This window comes from Mastigoproctus giganteus, chromosome 2, assembly GCF_048544385.1.
Source record: "Mastigoproctus giganteus isolate SK-2022 chromosome 2, ASM4854438v1, whole genome shotgun sequence".
NCBI classification, from domain to species: Eukaryota; Metazoa; Arthropoda; class Arachnida; order Uropygi; family Thelyphonidae; genus Mastigoproctus; species Mastigoproctus giganteus.
This window is the reverse complement of record NC_143576.1, coordinates 110833548-110857937: the sequence shown is the minus strand read 5'-3', so window position 1 is coordinate 110857937 and position 24390 is coordinate 110833548. Positions and strand designations below refer to the sequence as shown.

At 38.6% G+C, this 24390-nt stretch overlaps 1 protein-coding gene across 1 annotated transcript in view; it reads right to left on the bottom strand.

Moving 5' to 3' along the window:
* LOC150089496 (dynein beta chain, ciliary-like) overlaps positions 1-24390 on the bottom strand; it is a 1205440-nt gene that overhangs the window by 1031342 nt on the left and 149708 nt on the right. The window contains 1 exon segment of the mRNA XM_090390004.1: positions 18723-18839. Coding sequence (XP_090246130.1) covers positions 18723-18839 — 117 coding nt within the window.

Sequence of the window (24390 nt, the reverse complement as noted above, 5' to 3'; positions counted from 1 at the left end):
TGTTCTTTATTTGGCCCTTGTAATTACTTGAAAAACCACAGTCAACTTCTGCCAGCATTGCGTTTTATCAATAAGAACATTCGAATTTTGCTGCCAATATTTTAGTATTGATATAGCAAATACTGGAGTTTCTACATAGCTTTGTAGGAGTGTAATCAGTATCAGAAAAGGCTTATAAACTAATTTATAGCACTACATACGTGTTTTAATGTCATAACATATGACATTAATATTCATAGAGATTTTAGTATCAGTAATTTGGCGTAGATACAGTACTGCAAATAGGTCAATCAAGAGTTCGAATCACGTAGATTCGAACGAGGTCATGATAAATTTAATTATCAATAGATAGTTATGATAGATAATAAATTTAACTATTTAGAAATGACAAGCATAACATTATAGCAATACACATAACTTAAACTTGATAGGAGATACGGAATTCGTTTTAATGTAAAATATGTATTTAAATTTAAATTTAATGTATGTATTTGTATCTCCAACCTCATGGTAGGAGATACAAATACATATTTCGAGGAGTCTCAGACAGTTTTTAAATTGTGTGCAGTGGGACCAACAGTAGATGTTAGCAACAGAAAATTTTAAATGGCAAGCATTAAAGGAATTAATCTTGGATACTACTAGGCTTTTCATACCAAATAAGAAATACTGTTCAAGCTTTAGGCTTAAATGGATGTCATATGAACTAATAAGATTTGTGCAGAGAAGAAAAATGCATGGGATACACATAAATTATCAGGAAAAACAGAAGACTATGGTATATATAAGTCTGTAATAAAGTCACAAAGAAGGGTTAGGCAAGCGAAAGCAGATTACAAGAAATCTTTGGCAAAGGATGCAAAGAAAAATAGCAAAGACTTCTTTACTTAAGTAAACTCTAGAAGGAAGGGGATGAATTAGTTTAGTCCACTTGATATTGATGGTTCCACTGTTGATGATCCTACTAGGTAGCTGACAATTGATATATTGATATTGATGGTTCCACTGTTGATGATCCTACTAGGTAGCTGACAAACTGAATGAGTATTTTGCATATACATTCACACATGAGGAACTCTGTAGAGAAGTGGAGGCCAGAAGTTTATCAAACTCTAACAGAGAGATAAATGATTTTGTAATAACTGACAGGAAAGTAGAGGACAAATGGTTGAAGTTAAACATAAGAAAGGCACTTGGGGTGGATGAGATCTATCCAGTTATATTAAGAGAGGCAGCAAAGGTAGTAAGCAAATCCTTATCCACAATTATGAGAGCATCCATGTATTCAGGAAGGTCCCCACGGACTGGAGATGTGTAAATGCATCCCCAATTCACAAAGGGGAATCAAAAGGTAACATGAGTAATTACAGACCTGTTAAAGCAGAAACACACTATTATCACATCAAGGGACTCTTGTCATGTCACTGTTTAGGGTAAACTGTGAAGTCAGTCATAGAAGAAGCATCACTGTAACATAGGGTGACCAGATTAAAAATTTTATCTCAGGGTACTCATGCTTATGTTTGGGGTATTCATTCCTCATTTTGGGGTACTCACATTATATCGTAAAAAAAAACGAACAATTTTAATAACAAATATTTTATTTCTATATTTTGTTGATTTTTACAAGTTCATGGAATGCAAGATTAGTCAAATTTTAATAAAATTAACCGAATTATAGCCTGTTTTTTAATTTGTTTAATTCGGAAAATTATATTACAAGAGTTATAAACACTAAAGGAAACTTTTTATAAATATTAACATCAAATGTTTTACATAATTGTTTACAATACATATTCAATAAACCTGATTTATTTTATCAAAAATAAAATATTTACCTAGCAATACTTTTCATTTGAGCGAATTTTCTTTAACGATTTTTCATTTTTTAGTACATATGTATAAAATTCTTTGCATGACATATTGTGATTGGTTTTCACCAGCAGTTCTTCTTCAACATTCTTATTTCTATCCTTCTTCCATGCGCTAAACATTAAGCTAAATACTTGCTTACTCATTGCATTTCAGTGAGGCAAAGCAAAAACAAAATTAATAATTTTTTCTGTATTATGTACTTTGTATGCATTTAAAATTTTATCCAAATATCTGTGGTATTTTTGAGGTCTTTTGTCTGAATATTTTTATGGATTTCAACAGAACATATTCTTCATACAGAAAATTGATACTGATATAGGGAATTCTAAATTTAAAAAAAAAGTTTGTTGTCTATGCCTTAAAACATTACAGTGAAATAAAAAATAAGTCAAGTAGAATGTAAAAAGTTACAAAGTAAGCATAATATAAATATTCTATAACCCTCTTTGTAAACAACAACAACTTTATTGTCAGTTAATTCTTTCTTCCTAAATAATCATCTAAACAGGGTGTTTTATTATTTCTGCTTTTTTCAAATATCCCATTTCAAATTTAAAAAAATGGGTATCTTGGAAATTTATTATAATTACAAAAAGGGTTATTATACCCTTGAAATGGAATATATCTGGCAACCCTACTGTAACGTTGTACAGTCAGTTCTTGCTTTACGAGTTTTCACTTAACGAGTTTACGAGTTTTTTCTCTCCCAAATATCAAGTACAGTGCACTCCCGCTAATCCGAACCCCTGTAATCCGAACGTCTGCCTAATCCGAACACGTTTCGGTCAGCGGAGAGGAAATTTTTTAGTTCGCAAAATATATGTTAAATACGTTAAATTTAAATGGTATTAATGGTACAAAGACATTTAGAATTCCACAAAAAAATTGTATTTTATTGTAGTACTGTACTAATACAAAATTAATAAATCAGTGTTTGACATGGCCTATTAAAACTACAGATCAATACTTATACACCAAAACAGGAACAAAAGCCATTTTTCAGAAGTAACAAACTCTGTTAATTTCTTTTGACGTAACGATGAAAATCGATTAGAAGATGCTATGTTTTGCCACCGATTACACTCTCCCACAGCTCAGCAACCCAATATACAACATCTTTTAAGTTCACTTGTTTCATTTTCTCATGTAAAGAAAGTGAATTGGTGTTATCTTCTATCAAGGACCTAAGATATTTCTTTCTGTATGCAAGCTTGATAGACTGTAACACCCCCTGGTCCATGGGCTGTAATAACGGTGTTACATTAGGCGGTAAGAAAGCTGCCTTTATATCCCCTGATGTAAACTCGGAAACGTCTAGGTGGGATGGCGCATTGTCTATGAGGAGAATGGCGCGAGGTGGCAAATCATTTTCATTGCTGAAACGTTTCACTGCTGAGACAAATTGATTATGAAACCACTCAATGAAAAGCTGTCCGTTCATCCAAGCTTTTTTTTGACTTTTGTAATGAACTGGAAGATTGTTAATGTTCATATTTTTAAAAGCGCTCTCGGCTTCGCTGATTTAATGATCATCATCAAAGGTAGCTTGTGATTTCCTGAAGCATTACTTCAAGCTATCAACGTCACTCACTCCTTATTCATTTTAAAATCTGGGGTATGTTATTCGGCTAATCCGAAATTCTGCTAATCCGAACAGGGCTCGGTCCCAATTAGTTCGGACTAGCGGGAGTCCAGTGTATCAACAAAATCGAAAATATGAACATTAATTGCAAAAAATGAATGTTAAACATTTATAAATACTGCATTCCAAACCACATGTGTGTGTTTGTGTGTAGCTATACAATACAGTGTACCCTGCTTTATGATATTAATCAGTTCCAGAGACACCATCGTATCGTTAAAATATCATAATGTGAACCCAATATAACACACTGTTTTTTGGTAATTCGTTTCAAGATCTTGGAAGTCGAAATTTTTGCTGCTGTATAACTAAGCGATTTATCTCTCTAAAATGTAATTTTTAAGGTCAGGAGCATGACCTAAGGCCATATAAAAGGTTGTGAGCGTGGTTTGTAAATTGTATTAGTTACTAATTCAAATCATTAAAATGCACTACACTTTCATCGTTATCATATGTTCCGTTATAAGAATCAATTTTAAACACCTTTGTGATATTTTTCTAAAGCACATTTCTGGAGGTCTCGGTCATAAGACAATAAAAAAAATTTGCACTTTCTGATTTATTAGACTTTTCTGTTACTGCAAGCAATTATAAATTGGTAGTAAACTCGATCTTCTTGCATTTGCGAAAATACCGATAGCTGGAATTGTGTAGTTTTTTACGTTATTATGGTGAAATGTGTTTCCTCTTTACTGAAATCTTCAATCATATAAAAAACATAAATAAATTTTCAGAATCTTCTCTTCATTCCTTTTTTTTTAAGCTTCGTAAACTTGTTACTGAATGTGAATCGTGTTAGTTGCAATTTGTGTGTGCCAAAAATGCATATGCATGCAATCGTGAAATTTATAAAGAAAAGAGAAGATTATTTTGGAAACAAATGCCTCGAAGCATTTCTGAAGAAGATGACTCCTTGTGCAACAAACCAAAAACTGCCGAGCCAATAATGAGTGATCAATGAGTGTGCATTTAGTCAATGATGATGAAGAATAAACATTCTTTGACATTTGTAAGTCTTAAATAATTTCTCTGTTATAATTCGCTTGATTTTACAGGCTACGTTTTCATTTTTTTCGATAAATCAATCATTGTTTAAACATAAACTAATTAGCTAAGTAATTTTATTGTTGAGAACGTAACCCCTATTTTTAACCTTATGTCTATGGGAAATAAATTTCCACTTTAAGAGTTTTCGCTGTACGAGGCGCGCTAGGAACGAATTAACTCGTAAAGTCAAGAACTACCTGTGTATGTGTTATTCTCTTTGAGGAAAGCTGAAGCAAAATGAATTGCCACAGTTCATCATCTTCTTCAGATTTTGAACATTTAGAAAATGAATGTGCTTTTCTTATAGCTGAGAAAACAAAAGAGAGTACTCAATGGATACAAGACATTCCAGTTTTCATTCTCTTCCAGTTTATACTGGAAAAGAACAGAAAAAGGTGAATTCCATCGTTTACTGCAAGACTTAGAAGAAGATGAAAATCGTTTTAAGATGTACTTACGGATGAATAAAGAAGAATTTAATTTCCTATATAATCTAATTAAGGATGACATTCAAGGGCAAAATACAAAATACACAATTTCGAAATTCAATCAGCACTAAGGAAAATTAATTGTATGTTTAAGGAAAACTAAAGTACTGTAAGTTTTTTGAACAAGGATTTATTCTGTCAAAATGCAAAACAAAAAATTAAATTTAATAACAACAAAAAACTACTTCTCAATGCTAAAAATTGAACTTGTACAAAATTGTTATGAGTTGTACAAATTAAAATGATCAACTTGTTTGTCATCTAAATTTTTTAATTGTAATACTGCTGCTCTATTTTCCTCCTTTGGTCATTTTTGAGCGTCTATGTGACTGGACATTTGTGGTGAGTATGAGGAGTAGCTGGTCGAAGTGGATGGTGCTTCAGAATAGGCACAGGAGCAACATCCTTGATGATGTTATTTTTTTTTTGGATACTCCTACTTGTGCTCTCAAAACAGCATTATTTACTTATAATTTAATTTTATATTAGCATTTCCTCCATTTTCCTCTGGTGACGAAATTTCTATTCGAACAGAAATATCTGAGCTACTGAAAATGTGATTCAGCCTTGAAGCCCGATGTGTTATCTTGTGAATACGGCCAATGACAACAGTGCATCTCCAAGCAATAAACTAAATAGGAAATGTAGCTCTCCCACAATTGACATTAGACAAGTTTACATGTGAAGTCCTGTGATGTGATAGCAGTTTGTTTCCACCCTTAGTTTAGCTTCTGTTCCAGGAAAAGTAATGGAGTCACTGGTTAAAGAAGTAATGTAGAAACATCTAGACAAGATTGCATTATAGTTCAGACACAGCATGGGTCTGTAAAGGAGAAATTGTCTGACCAATTTGATTGGATAATATGATGTGGTCACAAAGGAACTGGATGCAAAAAATAATTTTTATATCATATACTTGGATTTCAGGAAAGCTTTTGATACTGTTGCACATAGAAGACTGCTGTACAAATTGGAGTGGTATGGCATTAAGGGCAAGTTGCTGCTATGGATAAAGGAATGGCTGAGTTAGAAGACAGAGAGTGGTAATCAATGGACACTTTTCTTCATGAACTAATATTATTATTACTAATGCTAGCATTAGTAGAGGCATACGATGCAAGAAAGCAAGTTTATGTAGCACCAGCCAAAATAAAAAAAAAAACCTCCCATTTCACCCCTCCATTTGTTCCTGTCCAGCTCAGCCTTAAATTTATTTAGGCTATCAACTTCCACAACAAAAGATGGAAGTCTGTTCCACCAATCAACCACCGACTGGCTAAAGGCAAATTTCCACATATCTATTCTGCAACTGTCTTTCCTCAATTTGAATCTATGCCCCTTAGGTTCTTAATCTGAGCAAGAGTAAGAATCCCATCAGCACTGAGCTTTCACAACCCATTCAAGGCCTTATGCACCTCAATCACATTAACTCACAGGTGCCTACTTTCCAGGTGCTGCAATTTGCAGATCTTAAGCCTTTCTTGGTAAGAACACCATTTTGTTCCCCTCACCAATCTTATTGCCCTTCTTTGAACTCATTCTAGCAACTCTACATCTTTCCTGAAATCAGGCCTCCAGACTTGAACACAGTATTCTAGATATGGCCTGACACACCTAGAGTACTGTGTACCTGACAACTGCCTTGTACAACGGGATAATCACCTACCTGTCCCTGCTAGCAAAATTCCTATATATCATTGACAAGACTCCATGACCTTCCCTGGTGTCCGTCTGCACTGCTAGGCAAACTTCATATTTGACTGCACAATTACCTGGGGTTCTTTTTCATTTTCCACTTCATTGAGTGTTACTATAGTAATGTGCTCTACCACTGTGTAGTACCACACAGTTGGTATGTTTCTAGTGATTTATTGCTACCCATATGCAGTACTTTGCATTTTTAGCATTAGCATTAGTAGAGGCATTTGATGCAAGAAAGCAAGCTTATGCAGCATCAGCCAGAAAAAAAAAAAAAAAACCACTTCCACTTCACCCCTCTGTTCGTTCAAAATACCTGTCCAGCTGAGCCTTAAACTTATTGAGGCTATCAGGGATGGAAGTCTGTTCCACCAACCAACCACCCGCTGGCTAAAGGCAAATTTCCGCACGTCTATCCTACATCTGTCTTTCCTCAATTTAAATTTATGCCCTCTCAGGTGATTATTCTGAGCAAGAGGAAGAATCACATCAGCATTGAGCATGCTGAAACCATTCAAGGCTTTATACACCTCTATCAGATCACCTCGCTGGTGCCTAGTCTCCAGACACTGAAATTTCCAAAACTTAAGCCTTTCTTCATAAGAGCACCCCTTTGTTCCATTCACTAATCTTATTGCCCTTCTCTGTACTCGTTACAGCAGCTCTACATCCTTCTTGAAATGAGGCCTCCAGACCTGTATACAGTACTCTAGGTGTGGCCTGATCATTGCCTTATACAAGAGAATAATCACCTCCTTATCCCTGCTAGAAAAATTCCTATATATCATTGACAATACACCATGAGCTACTCTTGCAGCCCGTCTGCACTGCTCAGAGAACTTCATATCTGCCTGCACAACCATCCCCAGATCACTTTCATTCTCTACCACTGTCAGTGCAGTACCACAGAGTTGATACGTTGCTCTGGGGTTGCTGTTTCCCATATGTGGTACTTTACATTTGTCAATGCTAAACTTCATTTGCCACCTCTCAGCCCGTCTGCTCAACATTTCCAGATCCTGTTGCAGCAGCACAGTGTCAGTAGTGTCCTTGACAACCATGCCAAGCTTTGTATCGTCTGCAAACTTGGACATTAAGCTTGATACACCATCATCAATATCATTTATAAATACAGAAAACAATAATGTACCCAACACTGAACCACGAGGGACTCCACATTAGTCCACGATGAGCAGTGTCCATTGATTACCACTCTCTGTCTTCTCCCCCTCAGCCACCCCTTTATCCATAGCACCAATTTGCCTCCAATGCCACACTGCTCCAATTTGTGCAGCAGTCTTCCATGTGCAACAGTATCAAAAGCCTTTCTAAGATCCAAGTATATAGTATCAAAGTATTATTCTTTTGTGACTGCATCATAGTATCCAATCAAATTTGTTATGTAAGACTTCCCCTTAACAAAACCATGCTGTGTCTGAGCTATAATCGAAGTCTTGTCTAGATGATCCTACAGTGTTTCTTTAACCAGTGCATCCATTAATTTTCAGGGAACAGAAGTTAAACTCACAGGTCTATAATTACTTGTGTAAGCCTTTGATTCTCCTTTGTGAATTGGGGTCACATTTGCACATCTCCAGTCTGTGGGAACCCCCCCTGAGTTCAAGGAAGCTCTTATAATTATGGCTAAGGGTTTGCTTACTTCCTTTGCTGCCTCCTTTAATATAACTAGATAGATCCCATCCACCACAGGTGCCTTTCTTGTGTTTATCTTCAATAATTTCTCCTCCACTTTACTCTCAGTTATTACAAGATTCTCTAGCTTACTGCCATCTCTGACATTCCCCTCGCTGAATAACTCCTCATGTGTGAATGTGGATACAAAATATTCATTTAGTTTGTTAGCTACCTGAGCAGGATCATCAACAGTTGACACACTGATATCAAGTTGACCAATCTGATTCATCCCCTTCCTTCTAGAGTTTACATAAGTAAAGAACTCTTTGCATCCCTTGCCAAAGATTTCTCGTAATCTGCCTAACCTCCTTTGTAACTTGGTTACAGATCAACTTGTATCTATCATAGGCTTCTGTGTCACGTGTTAATTTTTATGTATCCCATGCATTTTTCTTCTCTACCATATGTCTCATTAGTTCATCTGACATCCATTTAGGCCTAAACCTTCAACAATATTTCTTAGTTGGTATGTAAAGCCTAGTAGCTTCCAAGATAAGTTCTATGAATGCTTCTCATTTTGAATCTGCTGTTGGTAACATCATCAGTTGGTCCCATTGTATAGAATTTAAATACTGTCTCAGTCCATGGTAGTCGCCTTTACGAAAGCAATAACCCTTCCCTTTACCCCTAATGGTAGTTACCTCTTTGAGTAAATCCCACTTCAGCACACTGTGATCACTGCCACCTAGTGGTTCCTCTATCTGCAGATTCTTAATGCATGAAGAATCACTACTGATAATCAGATCAAGAGTATTACTCCCTCTAGTTGCCTCCCGAACATGCTGATGTAGAAAACAATCATCCAATAAATCCACAAAAACCTTGCTAGTGTGTGAGTGACCAACCCACAAATTCCATTCAATATCTGGGAAATTAAAATCCCCCATTATAAGACTCTCTGATTTACTGGTCCACTCTATTTCCCTGTACAGTTTCTTATTATACTCATCAGAGTCATTAGGCCTATAGCACACTCCTACTCTCAATTTTGATCTCCTAGTACTTATGTCACACCAAACTGACTCGACACTGCACTGTCCAGCGATGTGGACTGGCTTCACTTCCTTGGATTTTATGTGTTTCTTAACTAATAGCATAACCTCTCCTCCCTTCCTATCCTGTCTATCCTTTCTGTAGATGTTGTACTCCCCAAATTCCAGTTCTGCATTCCTTACATCTGTGTGACACCAAGTCTCTTATATCCCAACAATATTTGCCTTTGATGTTTTGAGCAATACCTCAAATTCATCAAATTTATTTACTAAACTCCTAGCATTGGTGTACACGCAAGTATACATGCACCTGTTTCTATTCTTAGCTACCCTAACACAATCCATGTGTTTACTTGTACCGAAATGACTCCCAGCAGTCTCTGAAATATCCTGCATCTTGTTTTTCAGGCTTCTGCTCATTCCAATAGAAGCAGTGCAAGAATCTCTTTCACCTCTGCCAGTGGCTACTGTTAATCTATTAGTCTTTGTCTCCCCCGAGCTAGCAGTTTTCCGACCCACCTAACACTGCCTCGATAGCATCAGCAAATATTCTTGCACCCTTTCTATTTAAGGGTATCCCATCCCTGTAGAAGCAGTCTCTCCTGTTACAAGTACAGTCCAGGCTGAAAAAAATTCTACCCCTTGAGCCTTGCACAATCTTTCCAGGGCCGAATTGATCGACAAGGCTCTCATCATATACTCCCTCCTATCGTGTCTGGGCAGAATTGGAGACACATTTGTCACAACTGAAGTTTAACATTTGTCAATGTTAAACTTCAGTTGCCATTTCTCAGCCCATTTGTCCAACTTATCTAGATCCAGTTGGAGTAGCATACTGACTTTACTGTCATTAACAACCCTGCCAACCTTTGTATCATCTGCAAACTTGGACATTAATCCTGATATACCTTGATCAATATCATTGATCAATACACAAAACAATAATAGGCCCAGCATTGAACCTTGGGGAACTCCAAGGTCCATGAAGGGCAGTGTCGTGGAGCAATATGGCCTTAGTTGCTAATGCTCCTAAAAAAAAAAAAAAAAAAAAACCAAACAAAACAAGGGCAGTGTCCAGTGATTACCACTGTCTGTCATCTCCCACTCAACCATCACTTTATCCATTGTAGCAATTTACCGTCAATGCCATACCTCTCCAATTTGAACAGCAGTCTTCATTGTTCAACAGTATCAAAAGCTTTCCTGAACTCCAAGTATATGATATCAAAATTATTTATGACATTCAGTTTTTTGTGACCACATCATAGTATTCAATCAAATTTGTCAGACAAAACCTCCCTTTAACAAACCCATGCTGTGTCTTAACTATTACTGCAGTCTTTTCTAGATGATCCTGCAATGCTTCTTTAATCAGTGACTCCACTGTTTTCCTCAGAAAATAAGTTAAACAAACAACAAGTCTATAGTTACTTGTGTCACCATTTGAATCCCCATTGTGAATTGGTGATTCATTTGCATACCTCCAGTCCATGGGGACCTCCCCTGAGTTCAAGGAAGCTCTCATAATTATGACTAAGGGTTTTCTTACTTTCTTTGCTGCCTCCTTTAATATAACTGGATAGACCCTGTCCACCCCAGGTGCCTTCCTTATGTTTAATTTCAACAATTTCTCCTCCACTTTACTGTTAGTTATTACAAAATCTCTTAGCTTCCTCTAAGAGTTTGATAAACTTTTGGCATTCCTCTCATTGAATAACTTCTCATGTGTGAATGTAGATGCAAAATACTCATTCAGTTTATCAACTACCTGAGCATGATCATCAATAGTCAAACCATCTATGTTAAGTAGTCCAATCTGATTCATCCCTTTCCTTCTAGAGTGTACATAAGTAAACAACTGTTTGCTGTTTTTCTTTGCATCCTTTGCAAAAATTTCTGATAATCTGCCTTCGCCTGCCTAACCTCCTTTGTGACTTGATTACTGACAAGCTTTTATCTGCCATATGCTTCTGTGTCACCTGATAATATATATGCATCCCATACATTTTTCTTCTCTGCCACGAGCCCCATTAATTCATGTGACATCCATCTAGGCCTGAACCTTGAACAGTATTTTTGAACAGTGAGGGGCCCATCAAGCTCTCAGCTGCCCACATCAACACCAGAGCTTGCACTTGGTCATCATGCAACACAGCGGCAACCCTCAAGACAGAATGCACTGGTCCCACAGGAACTAGTAGTTGTTGGTGACTCTATTGTCAGGGAAAAAGGGAACATGCTTTGTAAAAAGGATAGGTGGAACAGGACCAGGGTTTGTCTGCCAGGGGCAAAGGTTGATGACGTTGTAGAGCGGATATCAACTTTTAAGGGCGCAAAAGGTGATACAGTTGTACACGTTGGCACTAATGATATTAAAAGTAGGAGACCGGCAGAATTACTTAACAAGTACAGGTCACTGTTGAAAAAAAGTCGTGAATTAGGGTTGAATTTGAAAGTGTCTGCAATTCTGCGCAGTCACGATAGGAGGGAGTATATGATGAGAGTCTTGTCGATCAATTCTGCCCTAGAAAGATTGTGCAAGACTCAAGGAGTAGAATTTTTTTCAGCCTAGTCTGTACTTGTTAATAGAAGGGACTGCTTCTACAGGGATGGGATACACTTAAATAGAAAGGATGCAAGAATATTTGCTGATGCTATCGAGGCAGTGTTAGGTGGGTCAGAAAACTGCTAGCTTGTGGGGAATACAAGGACTAATAACTTAACAGTAGCCACTGGCAGAGCTGAAAGTGATTCTTGCACTGCTTCTAGTGGAATGAGCAGAAGCCCGGAAAACAAGATGCAGGATATTTCAGAGACTGCTGGGAGTCATTGCGGTACAAGTAAACACAAGGGTTGTGTTAGGGTAGCTAAGAAAAACAACAGGTGCATGTATACTTTCGTGTACACCAATGCTAGGAGTTTTGTTAATACATTTATTAATACTAATATTATTAGTGGAGCCTCACAGGGTTCGGTGTTGGGTCCACTGTTGTTTTGTGTATTTATCAATGATATTGATGAAGGTATATCAGGCTTAATGTCGAAGTTTGCAGTTGACACAAAGGTTGGCAGGGTTGTTAATGACAGTAATGGCAGTGTGCTACTGCAACAGGATCTAGACAATTTGGGCAGATGGGCTAAGAAGTGGCAACTGAAGTTTAACCTTGACAAATGCAAAGTACTGCATATGGGTAGAAGTAACCCCAGAGAAACGTACCAACTGTGTGGTACTACACTTAAGGTGGTAGAAAATGAAAAAGATCTGGGAGTAATTGTGCAGTCAGATATGAAGTTTTCTGAGCAATGCAGACAGGCTGCTAGGGCAGGTCATGGGGTTTTGTCAATGATATATAGGAATTTTGCTAGCAGGGAAAAGGAGGTGACTGTCCCTCTGTATAAGGCAATGGTCAGGCCACGCCTTGAGTACTGCGTACAGGTCTGGAGGCCTCATTTTAGGAAGGATGTAGATTTGCTTGAGCGTGTACAGAGAAGAGCAACACGATTGGTGAGGGGAATGAAGGGATCCTCTTACCAAGAGAGGCTTAAGTTCTGCAAATTGCAGTGGCTGGAGACTAGGCACCTGCGCGGTGATCTGATTGAGGTCTATAAGGCCTTGAATGGGTTGAGCACGCTGAATTCTGATGGGATCCTTCCACTTGTTCAGATTACGAACCTACGGGGACATAAGTTCAAATTAAGAAAGGACAGATGTAGAATAGATGTGCGGAAATTTGCCTTTAGCCAGCGGGTGGTTAATTGCTGGAACAAACTTCCATCTGTCGTTGTGGAAGTTGATAGGTTAAATAAATTTAAGGAGGAACTGGACAGGCATTTGGAGGGAATGGTGTGTTTTTTTTTTTTTGGCTGATGCTGCATAAGCTCATACACTTGCTTTCTTGCATCACGTGCCACTACTATTATTTGATGAATTTGAGGTATTGCTCAAAGCATCAAAGGCGGATATAGTTGGGATATCAAAGACGTGGTGTCACATAGATATAAGGAATGCAGAACTGGAATTTAGGGAGTAGAACATCTACGAAAGGATAGACAGGATAGGAAGGGAGGAGGGGTTATGTATTAGTTAAGAAACACATAAAATCCAAGGAAGTGAAGCCAGTCCACATCGCTGGACAGTGCAGTGTCGAGTCAGTTTGGTGTGACATAAGTACTACGAGATCAAAATTGAGAGTGGAGTGTGTTATAGGCCTAATGACTCTGATGAGTATAATACGAAACTGTACAGGGAAATAGAGTGAGCCACTAAATCAGAGAGTCTTATAATGGGGGATTTTAATTTCCCAGATATTGAATGGAATTTGTGGGTTGGTCACTCACACACTAGCAAGGCTTTTGTGGATTTATTGGATGATTGTTTTCTACATCAGCATGTTCGGGAGGCAACTAGAGGGAGTAATACTCTTGATTTGATTATCAGTAGTGCTTCTTCATGCATTAAGAATCTGCAGATAGAGGAACCACTAAGTGGCAGTGATCAGAGTGTGCTGAAGTGAGATTTACTCAAAGAGGTAACTACCATCAGGGGTAAAGTGAAGGGTTATTGCTTTCGTAAAGGCGACTACGATGGTCTGAGACAGTATTTAAATTTTATACAGTGGGGCCAACTGATGATGTTAGCAACAGCAAATTCAAAATGGAAAGCATTCAAAGAACTTATCTTGGAAGCTACTAGGCTTTACATACCAACTAAGAAATATTGTTGAAGGTTTAGGCCTAAATGGATGTCAGATGAACTAATGAGACATATGGCAGAGAAGAAAAATGCTTGGGATACATATAAATTAACACATGACATAGAAGACTATGATAGATATAAGTTGATCTGTAACCAAGTTACAAAGGAGGTTAGGCAGGTGAAGGCAGATTATGAGAAATCTTTGCAAGGGATGCAAAGAAAAACAGCAAAGAGTTCTTTACTTATGTAAACTCTAAAAGGAAGGGGATGAATCAGATTGGTCCACTTGATATCGATGGTTCAACTGTTGATGATCCTGCTCAGGTAGCTAACAAACTAAATGAATATTTTGCATCGACATTCACACATGAGGAATTATTCAGCAAGGGGAATGCCAGAGGTGTATTCAACTCTCACAGTAAGCTAGATAATCTTGTAATAACTGACAGTAAAGTGGAGGAGAAATTGTTGATGATAAACATAAGAAAGGCACCTGGGGTGGATGGGATCTATCCAGTTATATTAAAGGAGGCAGCAAAGGAAGTAGGCAAACCCTTAGCCATAATTATGAGAGCTTCCTTGGACTCAGGGGAGGTACCCATAGACTGGTTTGGTTTTTTTGGTTTTTTTTAAGGAGCATTAGCAACTAAGGCCCTATTGCTCCGGGATATGCGGCGGTCATTCCCTGACCTTTCCGCATCCTCGGTATTTGGTGGTGTCGGGCTCGAACCCCGGTCTAATCAAGAAGTGTGTGCTACGTACTGCTGCTCCTTCCCACCTGGCTACGGAGGCACCTACCCATAGACTAGTGATGTGCAAATGTGACTCCAATTCACAAAGGAGGATCAAACACTGACACAAGTAATTACAGACCCGTGAGTTTAACTTCTGTTCCAGGAAAATTAATGGAGGCACTGGTTAAAGAAGCACTGCAGGATCATCTAGACAAGACTTCAGTTATAGCTCGGACACAGCATGGTTTTGTTAAGGGGAAGTGTTGCCTGACCAATTTGATTGGATACTACGATGCAGTCACAAAAGAACTGGATGCAGGGAATAACTTTGATATTATATACTTGGATGTTAGAAAGGCTTTTGATACTGTTGCACATGGAAGACTGCTGCACAAATTAGCAGTGTGGCTTTGGAGGCAAATTGGTGCTATGGATAAAATGGTGGTTGAGGGGGAGAAGACAGAGAGTGGTAAACAATGGACACTGCTCATCGTGGACTAATGTTATCAGTGGAGTCCCACAGGGTTCAGTGTTGGGTCCATTATTGTTTTCTGTATTTATAAATAATACTGATGATGGTATATCAAGCTTAATGTCCAAGTTTGCTGATGATACAAAAGATGGCAGGGTTGTTAAGAACACTACTGACACTATGCTGCTGCAATAGGATCTGGAAAGGTTGAGCAGATGGGCTGAGAGGTAGCAAATGAAGTTTAATATTGGCAAATGTAAAGTACTACATATGGGAAACAGAAATCCCAGAGCAACGTATCAACTCTGTGGTACTATACTGACAGTGGTAGAGAATGAAAAGGACCTGGGGGTAATTGTGCAGGCAGATATGAAGTTCTCTGAGCAGTGCAGATGGGCTGCAAGAGTAGCTCATGGTGTCTTATCAATGATATACAGCAATTTTTCTAGCAGGGATAAGGAGGTGATTATTCCCTCCTTATCCCTTTAATACTAACACAGCCCATGTATTTATTTGTTCCACTATGACTCCCAACAGTCCTGGAAATCTCCACTGCCTTGCCTTCCATGCTGCTGCTCATTCTAATAGAAACAGTGCAAGGATCACTTCTGCCTCTGCCTGCAGCCACTGAGTATCACCCCCAAGCTAGCAGTTTTCCTACCCACCTAACACTGCCTCGATAGCATCAGTAAATATCCTGACACCCATCCCTGTAGAAGTAGTCTCTCCTGTTAACAAGCACAGACCAGGCTGAAAAAAATTCTACCTCTTGAGCCTTGCACAATCTCTCCAGGACCATATTGATCGACAAGGCTCTCATCATATACTCTCACCTATCGTGTCTTGGCAGAATTGCAGACACTTTCATATTCAACCCTAACTCCAGACTTTTTTTCAACATTGACCTGTACTTGTTGAGTCAATCTGCAGATCTATATTTATGTTTTCTATATTTTCAATGATATTCATGAAGGTATATCAGGGTTAATGTTCAAATTTGCTGATGATACAAAGGATGGCAGGGTTGTTAATGATCTTGTTTATACTCTGGCACAACCACCAGTCCAGTGGAGTTTACAATAAATCAATCAATTCAAATGTTAATCACATTTAGCAGTCACGGGCTTGAACCCCGGTCCACTCAAAGGCATGTGCTACTGCTATCCTGCACTTGACCACTCGACTACGTCATGACAGTAATGACAGTAGGCTGCTGCAACAGGATCTTGAAAAGACGGGCAAATGGGCTGAGAAGTGGCAACTGAAGTTTAACATTGACAAATGTAAATTACTGCATATGGGGTAGCCGTAACCCCAGATTAACGTACTAACTGTCCAGTGCTACAATCAAGGTAGTGGAGAATGAAAAAGACCTGCGAGTAATTGTGCAGTCATATATGAAGTTTTCTGAGCAGTGCAAACAGGCCGCCAGAGTAGCTCATGGAGTCTTATCAATGATATACAGGAACTTTGCTAGCAGGGCTAAGGAGGTGATTATCCCTTTGTGTAAGGCAATGGTCAGGCCACACCTTGGGTACTGCCTACAGGTCTAGAGGCCTCAGTTTAGGATGGATTTAGATCTGCTGAAATGAGTACAGAAAAGGTTAATGGGATTGGTGAAGGGAACAATGCAGTGCTCCTTCCAAAAGCACTGGGTTGTTTTGCAAATTTCAGCATCTGGAGACTAATCACCTGTGAGGTGATCTGATTGAGATGTATAAGGCTTTGAATGGTTTGAGCAAGCTAAATGTTAACAGGATTCTTCCTCTCACTCAGAAGAGGAAGAATTATGCAGTTGAGGGGGACATATATTCAAATTGAAGAAGGACAGTTGTAGAATATATGTGCAGAAATTTGCCTTCCAGCAAGTGGCTGATTGCTGGAACAAACTTGCATCTGTCGTCATGGAAATTGATAGCTTAAATAAATTCAAGGAAGAACTGAACAAACTTTTGGAGAAAATGGATTGATAAAATGAGAAGGGATTTTTTTTTTTTTAGCTGATGCTGTATGTATAAGCTTGCTTTCTTCAATCATATGCCACTATTAATGCTAAATCTACATTTTTAAAGTCAAAGTTAGTAGTAGCCACGTTACTCTCTGGTAAAGGTAAATTTTCTTACATTCAGTCTACAATTATAATGTTTTATTCCAATCTATGTCCTTTTTTGCATTACAACAGAAAGAAAAAATGCCCCATCATTAAGTTTGCTCAATCATTTGAAAGCACTAAATGCCTCCAATAAATGATTCCCACACAAATATCTAATTCAAACTTTGCAACTTCCAAAGCTAGTCTCTCTGCATGTATGAAGGTATCTTTATATCCATTAAAGGGATATAAAGTAAACTAGGTTAACTAAACTAAATGCTGATGACATATTTACACTCTCTCAATTGAAACATACAAGAGGCATAAATTTAACTTGGTAAAGAAGGTTACAGATTAGATGTGCAGAAATTTATATTCAGCTGAAGGGATAGTCAACTGTTGGAATACTCTTCTGCCTGATGTTGTGGAGGCAGATAATTTGAGTAAATTTAAAGAAAGTTTGGAAAAATTAACGGAAGGCATAGGGAAATTTTTTTTCCCCTTTTTGGCTAGTGTTGTGTAAGCTTTGGTTTCTTGCATGATATTGCCAATACTAATACTGACACTAATCTTGAGTCCTCCTTTATACCCTGCTTTAACATACAAATTGATATCAATCCTGAAATGATATCAACTTACTTTAAAGCTGATATCATTCCTAAAAAGAGTCATGTCTCTACCTCTATTGGCAAAATTCCTGTATATAAATAAGATTAGCTTTGCTGTCCTAGCAGCCTTACCTCCACTGAGAGAACTTCATTCTGGCCTGTACTACAGCCCCAGGGGCTTTTCATTTTCAACAATAGTATTGAGTGTAATAGGCGCATATGTTGCAACTTTGATTGTTCTAAAGGAGATATGTATTTCCTATTGAGCTACACTGAAAGCTGCCATTTTGTTATGCGTACTGTACATGTTCTAGCTATTGACAACTAATTCATCACTACCAGTACGTAATAAAAAATTTAAACCCATGAATGAAAATCATGATCTCGAAGTTAATTTTAAAAAGAGTCAAATTTTGGAATTGAGGTGTGATCACATAATGAGTAGTTTGAAGTTACACAGACAGATAAAAAGGAGGGTTGATATATAGGACAAAGGAAACTGGAGAATTATAATTCAAACAGTAGCCCAAAAAAAAGCTTGAGATCAAACTGATAAAGAGAAGAGGAAATAAGAAGAAGAAATAGATTTTGAAATCATACATTTATTATTTTTATAAACATGATTAATTTAACTTATATGGTGTTAATATATTTTATACAAATTCTTCATTCTTATAGCTCACCTTAAAGACAGCTTCAGTATTAGCACAGTCAACAATTCCTTGATAAACAACAGTCGCTATTCGATGATGTAAATCTGCTACCTTGTCTTGAAAGCTTGCAGCATCTACCAGAAACTCCTAAAGTGAGAATATTATAAAATCATAGTGAGGCTAAGAGATTATATTTAAATAATCTAACTACACTAGGTATAAAATTTAAAAAATACATAGGAAAACTCTATTTCTATCCACATCAAAGATTCATCTGCCTAAATGGCTGTTCATAATTATCATGTTAAAACACTTAATGCAGATGAAGTATTTTGAATACACTTTAATTGATATATTGATTTCAGGAGTTTACTGTTCTGTTTATTTAGTATAAAGGAAGTTATGGTGTTTTAATTACAAAAACATCTAACAAGAAAGGTACCTAGATTACAAAATATTCCTTTTTAAAGATTCCTCTTGGAAATTCAATGCAAAGTATGCTATGCAAATGAATATGCTATAGAATAGGGGACAAACATGCTTCCCATTCTACAGTAGTTTGCATCCTACTTTAGTTGAAGCCAAGGTGTATAGCAAAACATGAAGTAAGTCAAGCAGACTTCTGTTGAGTAGGAATTGTGTTTGTCCACATTGTTTCAGCAGGACACTTTATGCTGTTCATATTTGCTTGGTGAAAGAAAATGAACAACTTATATCGAGGGAATTGAATTGAAATTTTGCACTTCAGGAATGCAATAGCACAAAAGCCTATAAAAGTTTGTACTGGAGTTTTTCATGTGTGCAAAACACACTGTGTACAAATTGAAGCAGTGTGGTTAACTGGAGCAAGATATTGCTATGGATAAAAAGGATGGCCTAGTAGTAGTAGTAGTAGTGGCACGTGATGCAAGAAAGCAAGTGTATGAGCTTATGCAGCATCAGCCAAAAAAAAAAAAAAAAAAAAAACACACCATTCCCTCCAAATGCCTGTCCAGTTCCTCCTTAAATTTATTTAACCTATCAACTTCCACAACGACAGATGGAAGTTTGTTCCAGCAATTACCCACCCGCTGGCTGAAGGCAAATTTCCGCGCATCTATTCTACATCTGTCCTTTCTTAATTTGAACTTATGTCCCCGTAGGTTCGTAATCTGAACAAGTGGAAGGATCCCATCAGAATTCAGCGTGCTCAACCCATTCAAGGCCTTATAGACCTCAATCAGATCACCGCGCAGGTGCCTAGTCTCCAGCCACTGCAATTTGCAGAACTTAAGCCTCTCTTGGTAAGAGGATCCCTTCATTCCCCTCACCAATCGTGTTGCTCTTCTCTGTACACGCTCAAGCAAATCTACATCCTTCCTAAAATGAGGCCTCCAGACCTGTACGCAGTACTCAAGGCGTGGCCTGACCATTGCCTTATACAGAGGGACAATCACCTCCTTTTCCCTGCTAGCAAAATTCCTATATATCATTGACAAAACCCCATGACCTGCCCTAGCAGCCTATCTGCATTGCTCAGAAAACTTCATATCTGACTGCACAATTACTCCCAGATCTTTTTCATTTTCTACCACCTTAAGTGTAGTACCACACAGTTGGTACGTTTCTCTGGGGTTACTTCTACTCATATGCAGTACTTTGCATTTGTCAAGGTTAAACTTCAGTTGCCACTTCTTAGCCCATCTGCCCAAAATATCTAGATCCTGTTGCAGTAGCACACTGCCATTACTGTCATTAACAACCCTGCCAACCTTTGTGTCATCTGCAAACTTCGACATTAAGCCTGATATACCTTCATCAATATCATTGATAAATACACAAAACAACAGTGGACCCAACACCGAACCCTGTGGGACTCCACTAATAACATTAGTCCACGAAGAGCAGCACCCATTGATTACCACCCTCTGTCTTCTCCCACTTAACCATCCTTTTATCCATTGTAGCAACTTACCCTTAATACCATTCTGCTCCAATTTGTACAGTAGTCTTCCATGCACAACAGTGTCAAAAGCTTTCCTGAAATCCAAGTATATGATATCAAAATTATTTTTTGCATCCAGTTCCTTTGTGACCACATCATAATAACCAATCAAATTTGTCAGACAAGACTTTCCCTTAACAAACCCATGCTGTGTCTGAATTATTGCTGCAGTCTTGTCTAGATGATCCTGCAATGCATCTTTAACCAGTGACTCCATTATTTTACCTGGAACAGAAGTTAAACTAACTGGTCTGTAAGTACTCGTGTCACCCTTCGATCCACCTTTGTGAATTGGGGATACATTTGCACATCTCCAGTCCGTGGGAACCTCCCCTGAGTCCAAGGATGCTCTCATAATTATGGCTAAGGGTTTGCTTAGTTGCTTTGCCGCCTCCTTTAAAATAACTGGATAGAACCCATCCACCCCAGGTGCCTTTCTTATGTTTAACTTCAACAATTTCTCCTCCACTTTGCTCTCAGTTATTACAAAATCATTAAGCACACTGCTACAATTTGATAACCTTCTTCCATTTTCAAACTGTAATAATTCCTCACGTGTGAATGTAGATGCAAAATACTTATTCAGTTTGTTTGCTATCTGAGCAGGATCATCAACAGTCGAACCATCGATGTCAAGTGGACCAATCATATTCATCCCCTTCCTTTTAAAGTTTATATAAGTAAAGAAATCCTTGCTGTTTTTCTTAGCATCTTTTGCCAAAGATTTCTCATAATCCGCCTTCGCCTGCCGAACCTCCTTTGTGACCTGATTATACACTAGCTTATATCTGCCATAGGCTTCTGCGTCGCCTGATAATTTATATGCATCCCATGCATTTTTCTTCTCTGTCACGAGTCTCATTAGTTCATTTGATAACCATTTAGGCCTAAACCTTGAACAATATTTCTTAATCGGTATGAAAAGTCTAGTAGCATCCACGATTAATTCCTTGAATGCTTCCCACTTAGAATTTACTGTTTGTAACATCGTCAGTTGATCCCACTGTACAGAATTTAAAAACTGTCTGAGACCACTGTACTCCCCTTTACGGAAGCAAAAACCCTTTCCTTTACCCCTGACGGTAGTTACCTCTTTGAGTAAATCCCACTTCAGCACACTGTGATCACTACCACCTAGTGGTTCCTTTATCTGCAAATTCTTAATACACAAATGATCACTGCTGATAACCAGATCAAGAGTGTTACTTTCTCTGGTTGCCTCTCGAACATGCTGCTGCAGAAAACAATCATCCAATAAATCCACAAAAGTCTGACTAGTGTGTGAGTGACCAACCCACAAGTTCCAGTCAATATCTGGGAAGTTAAAATCCCCCATTATAAGACAATCTGATTAACGAAACAGGCCTACGCGCTCTGGATTCATTAAGAATTTATTAGAGGGACGTGCGTTTGCACACGCACAGATCACATCGCCTTTTGGTGTCGCTATGTTGACGATGTGTTCGTGGTCATCCCTAGAGACTCAGGTCAGCGACTTCTATCATACCTCAACTCACTATCGCCCTTCATAAAATTCACGATTGAGCTGGAGTCGAACAACTCCTTACCATATTTAGACACACTTGTCCGACGTGAAGGCACATACCCGAGGACTACAGTTTATCGTAAGCCCATGTGTGCTGGCCAGTTCACCAACTTCCGGTCAGCACACGCGCGAGGCCACCTCCTCTCCACTGCCCGAACCTTGCTTACTCGCGCCTGGACACACTCCAGCTCCGCTGATGAAAGACGCAAAGAGGTCACTAGGGTCAAAGTAGACCTTACGAGGTGTGGCTACCCCATTGACGTCCTCGACAGGTGTGATCTACAGACACGTGACATCGTGACGACCAGCTACAACACCAACAGTGACGAGCCATCCACGAGGGCATTCATCCCATACTACCCCAACCTGTCACAACAGATCGGTAGAATCCTGAGAACGCACGGAATAAAGTGCATCCAACTCCCAGGCAAGAAACTGCGTTCTTTCATTTCCAACGTGAAAACACCTGTCCCCACCCTTCTACAGAGCGGTTTGGTCTACCGCATCTCTTGCCGTGACTGCACTAGCTGCTACTTTGGAGAGACTGGACGTCGACTCGAGAAACGTCTCTCGGAGCACAAAAGAGCGATCCGTTTAGTGGATATAGAACACTCAGCTATCGCCGAACATGTCTGGACAACCCACCACGACATCGACCCACACCGTGATGTCGTGGTGGTAGACAGATCCCACCATTACCTAAAACGTACCTGGTTGGAATCGTTAAATATAAAATCTTCGGATAAATCCTTGAACAGGAACAGTGGTTGCCAAGTCAACCCGATCACAGAGTCAGTAGTTCTGTCATTGGACAAGCGCTGGCCACGTCATCATGCGTCACAGCCACAGACGTCAACAAACAATTAAACCTCGCGTCTCACGCACCTGGCAGTGCACATCTTCATTCCAACTGCCATTCATGTATTTTTAATTCTGATGAAGGCTACCATATAGCCGAAAGCTCATATATTTCTTCTTTATTTGTACGCTCTGTGTGTAACTATAATAAATTCTTAGACAATCTGATTTACTGGCCCACTCTATTTCTCTGTACAATTGTTCATTGTACTCATTCAAGTCATTAGGCCTATAACACACTCCTACTCTTATTTTTGCTTTCGCAGTGCTTATCTCACACCAAACTGACTCCACAGAGCACTGTTCATCTATATTAACTGGGTGCACTTCCTTTGATTTTATGTTTTTCTTAATTAACAGCATAACACCTCCTCCCTTTCTGTCCTGTCTATCCTTTCTGTACACATTGTACTCCCCAAATTCCAGTTCTGCATTCCTTATATCTTTGTGACACCACGTCTCTGCTATCCCAACAATATCCGCCTTTGATGTCTTGACCAACACTTCAAATTCATCAAATTTGTTTACTATACTTCTAGCATTGGTATACATGAAAGCATACATGCTCCTATGCCTATTCCTTGTTACCCTAACACATCCCATATACCCAACTATTCCATGATGACTGCCATCCATCCCTGAAACCCCCAACACCCCTCGCTCCAGGTCGCTTCTTATTCTAATAGAAGTTGTGCAAGAATCACCTTCACCTCTGCCTGTGGTTACTGTTAAACTATTAGTCTTTGTATCCCCCCAAACTAGCAGTTTTCCGACCCACCTAACACTGTCTCGATAGCATCAGCAAATATTCTTGCACCCTTTCTATTTAAGTGTATCCCATCCCTGTAGAAGCAATCTCTCCTGTTAACAAGTACAGTCCAGGCTGAAAAAAATTCTACCCCTTGAGCCTTGCACAATCTTTCCAGGGCCGAATTGATCGACAAGGCTCTCATCATGTACTCCCTCCTATCGTGTCTGGGCAGAATTGCAGACACTTTCAAATTCAACCCTATTTTCAACCCTAGTTTCAGAAGACAAATGGTGTTAATTAATGGGCAATCTCATCTTGGACTAATTTTATTAGTGAAGTCCCTCAGGGTTCAATGCTGAGCCCCCTTACTGTTTTACATATTTATTATATTGATGACAACATATCAAGCTTAATGTTTAAGTTTGCAAATGGGTTGTCAAATTGGTTAATGACAGGAATCGCAGCATACTATTGCAGACTGGCTAAGAAATGACAAGGATAAGGAGGTGATTATCCTGTTGTATAAGAGCAATAGTTAGGCTGCACCGTGAGTACTGTA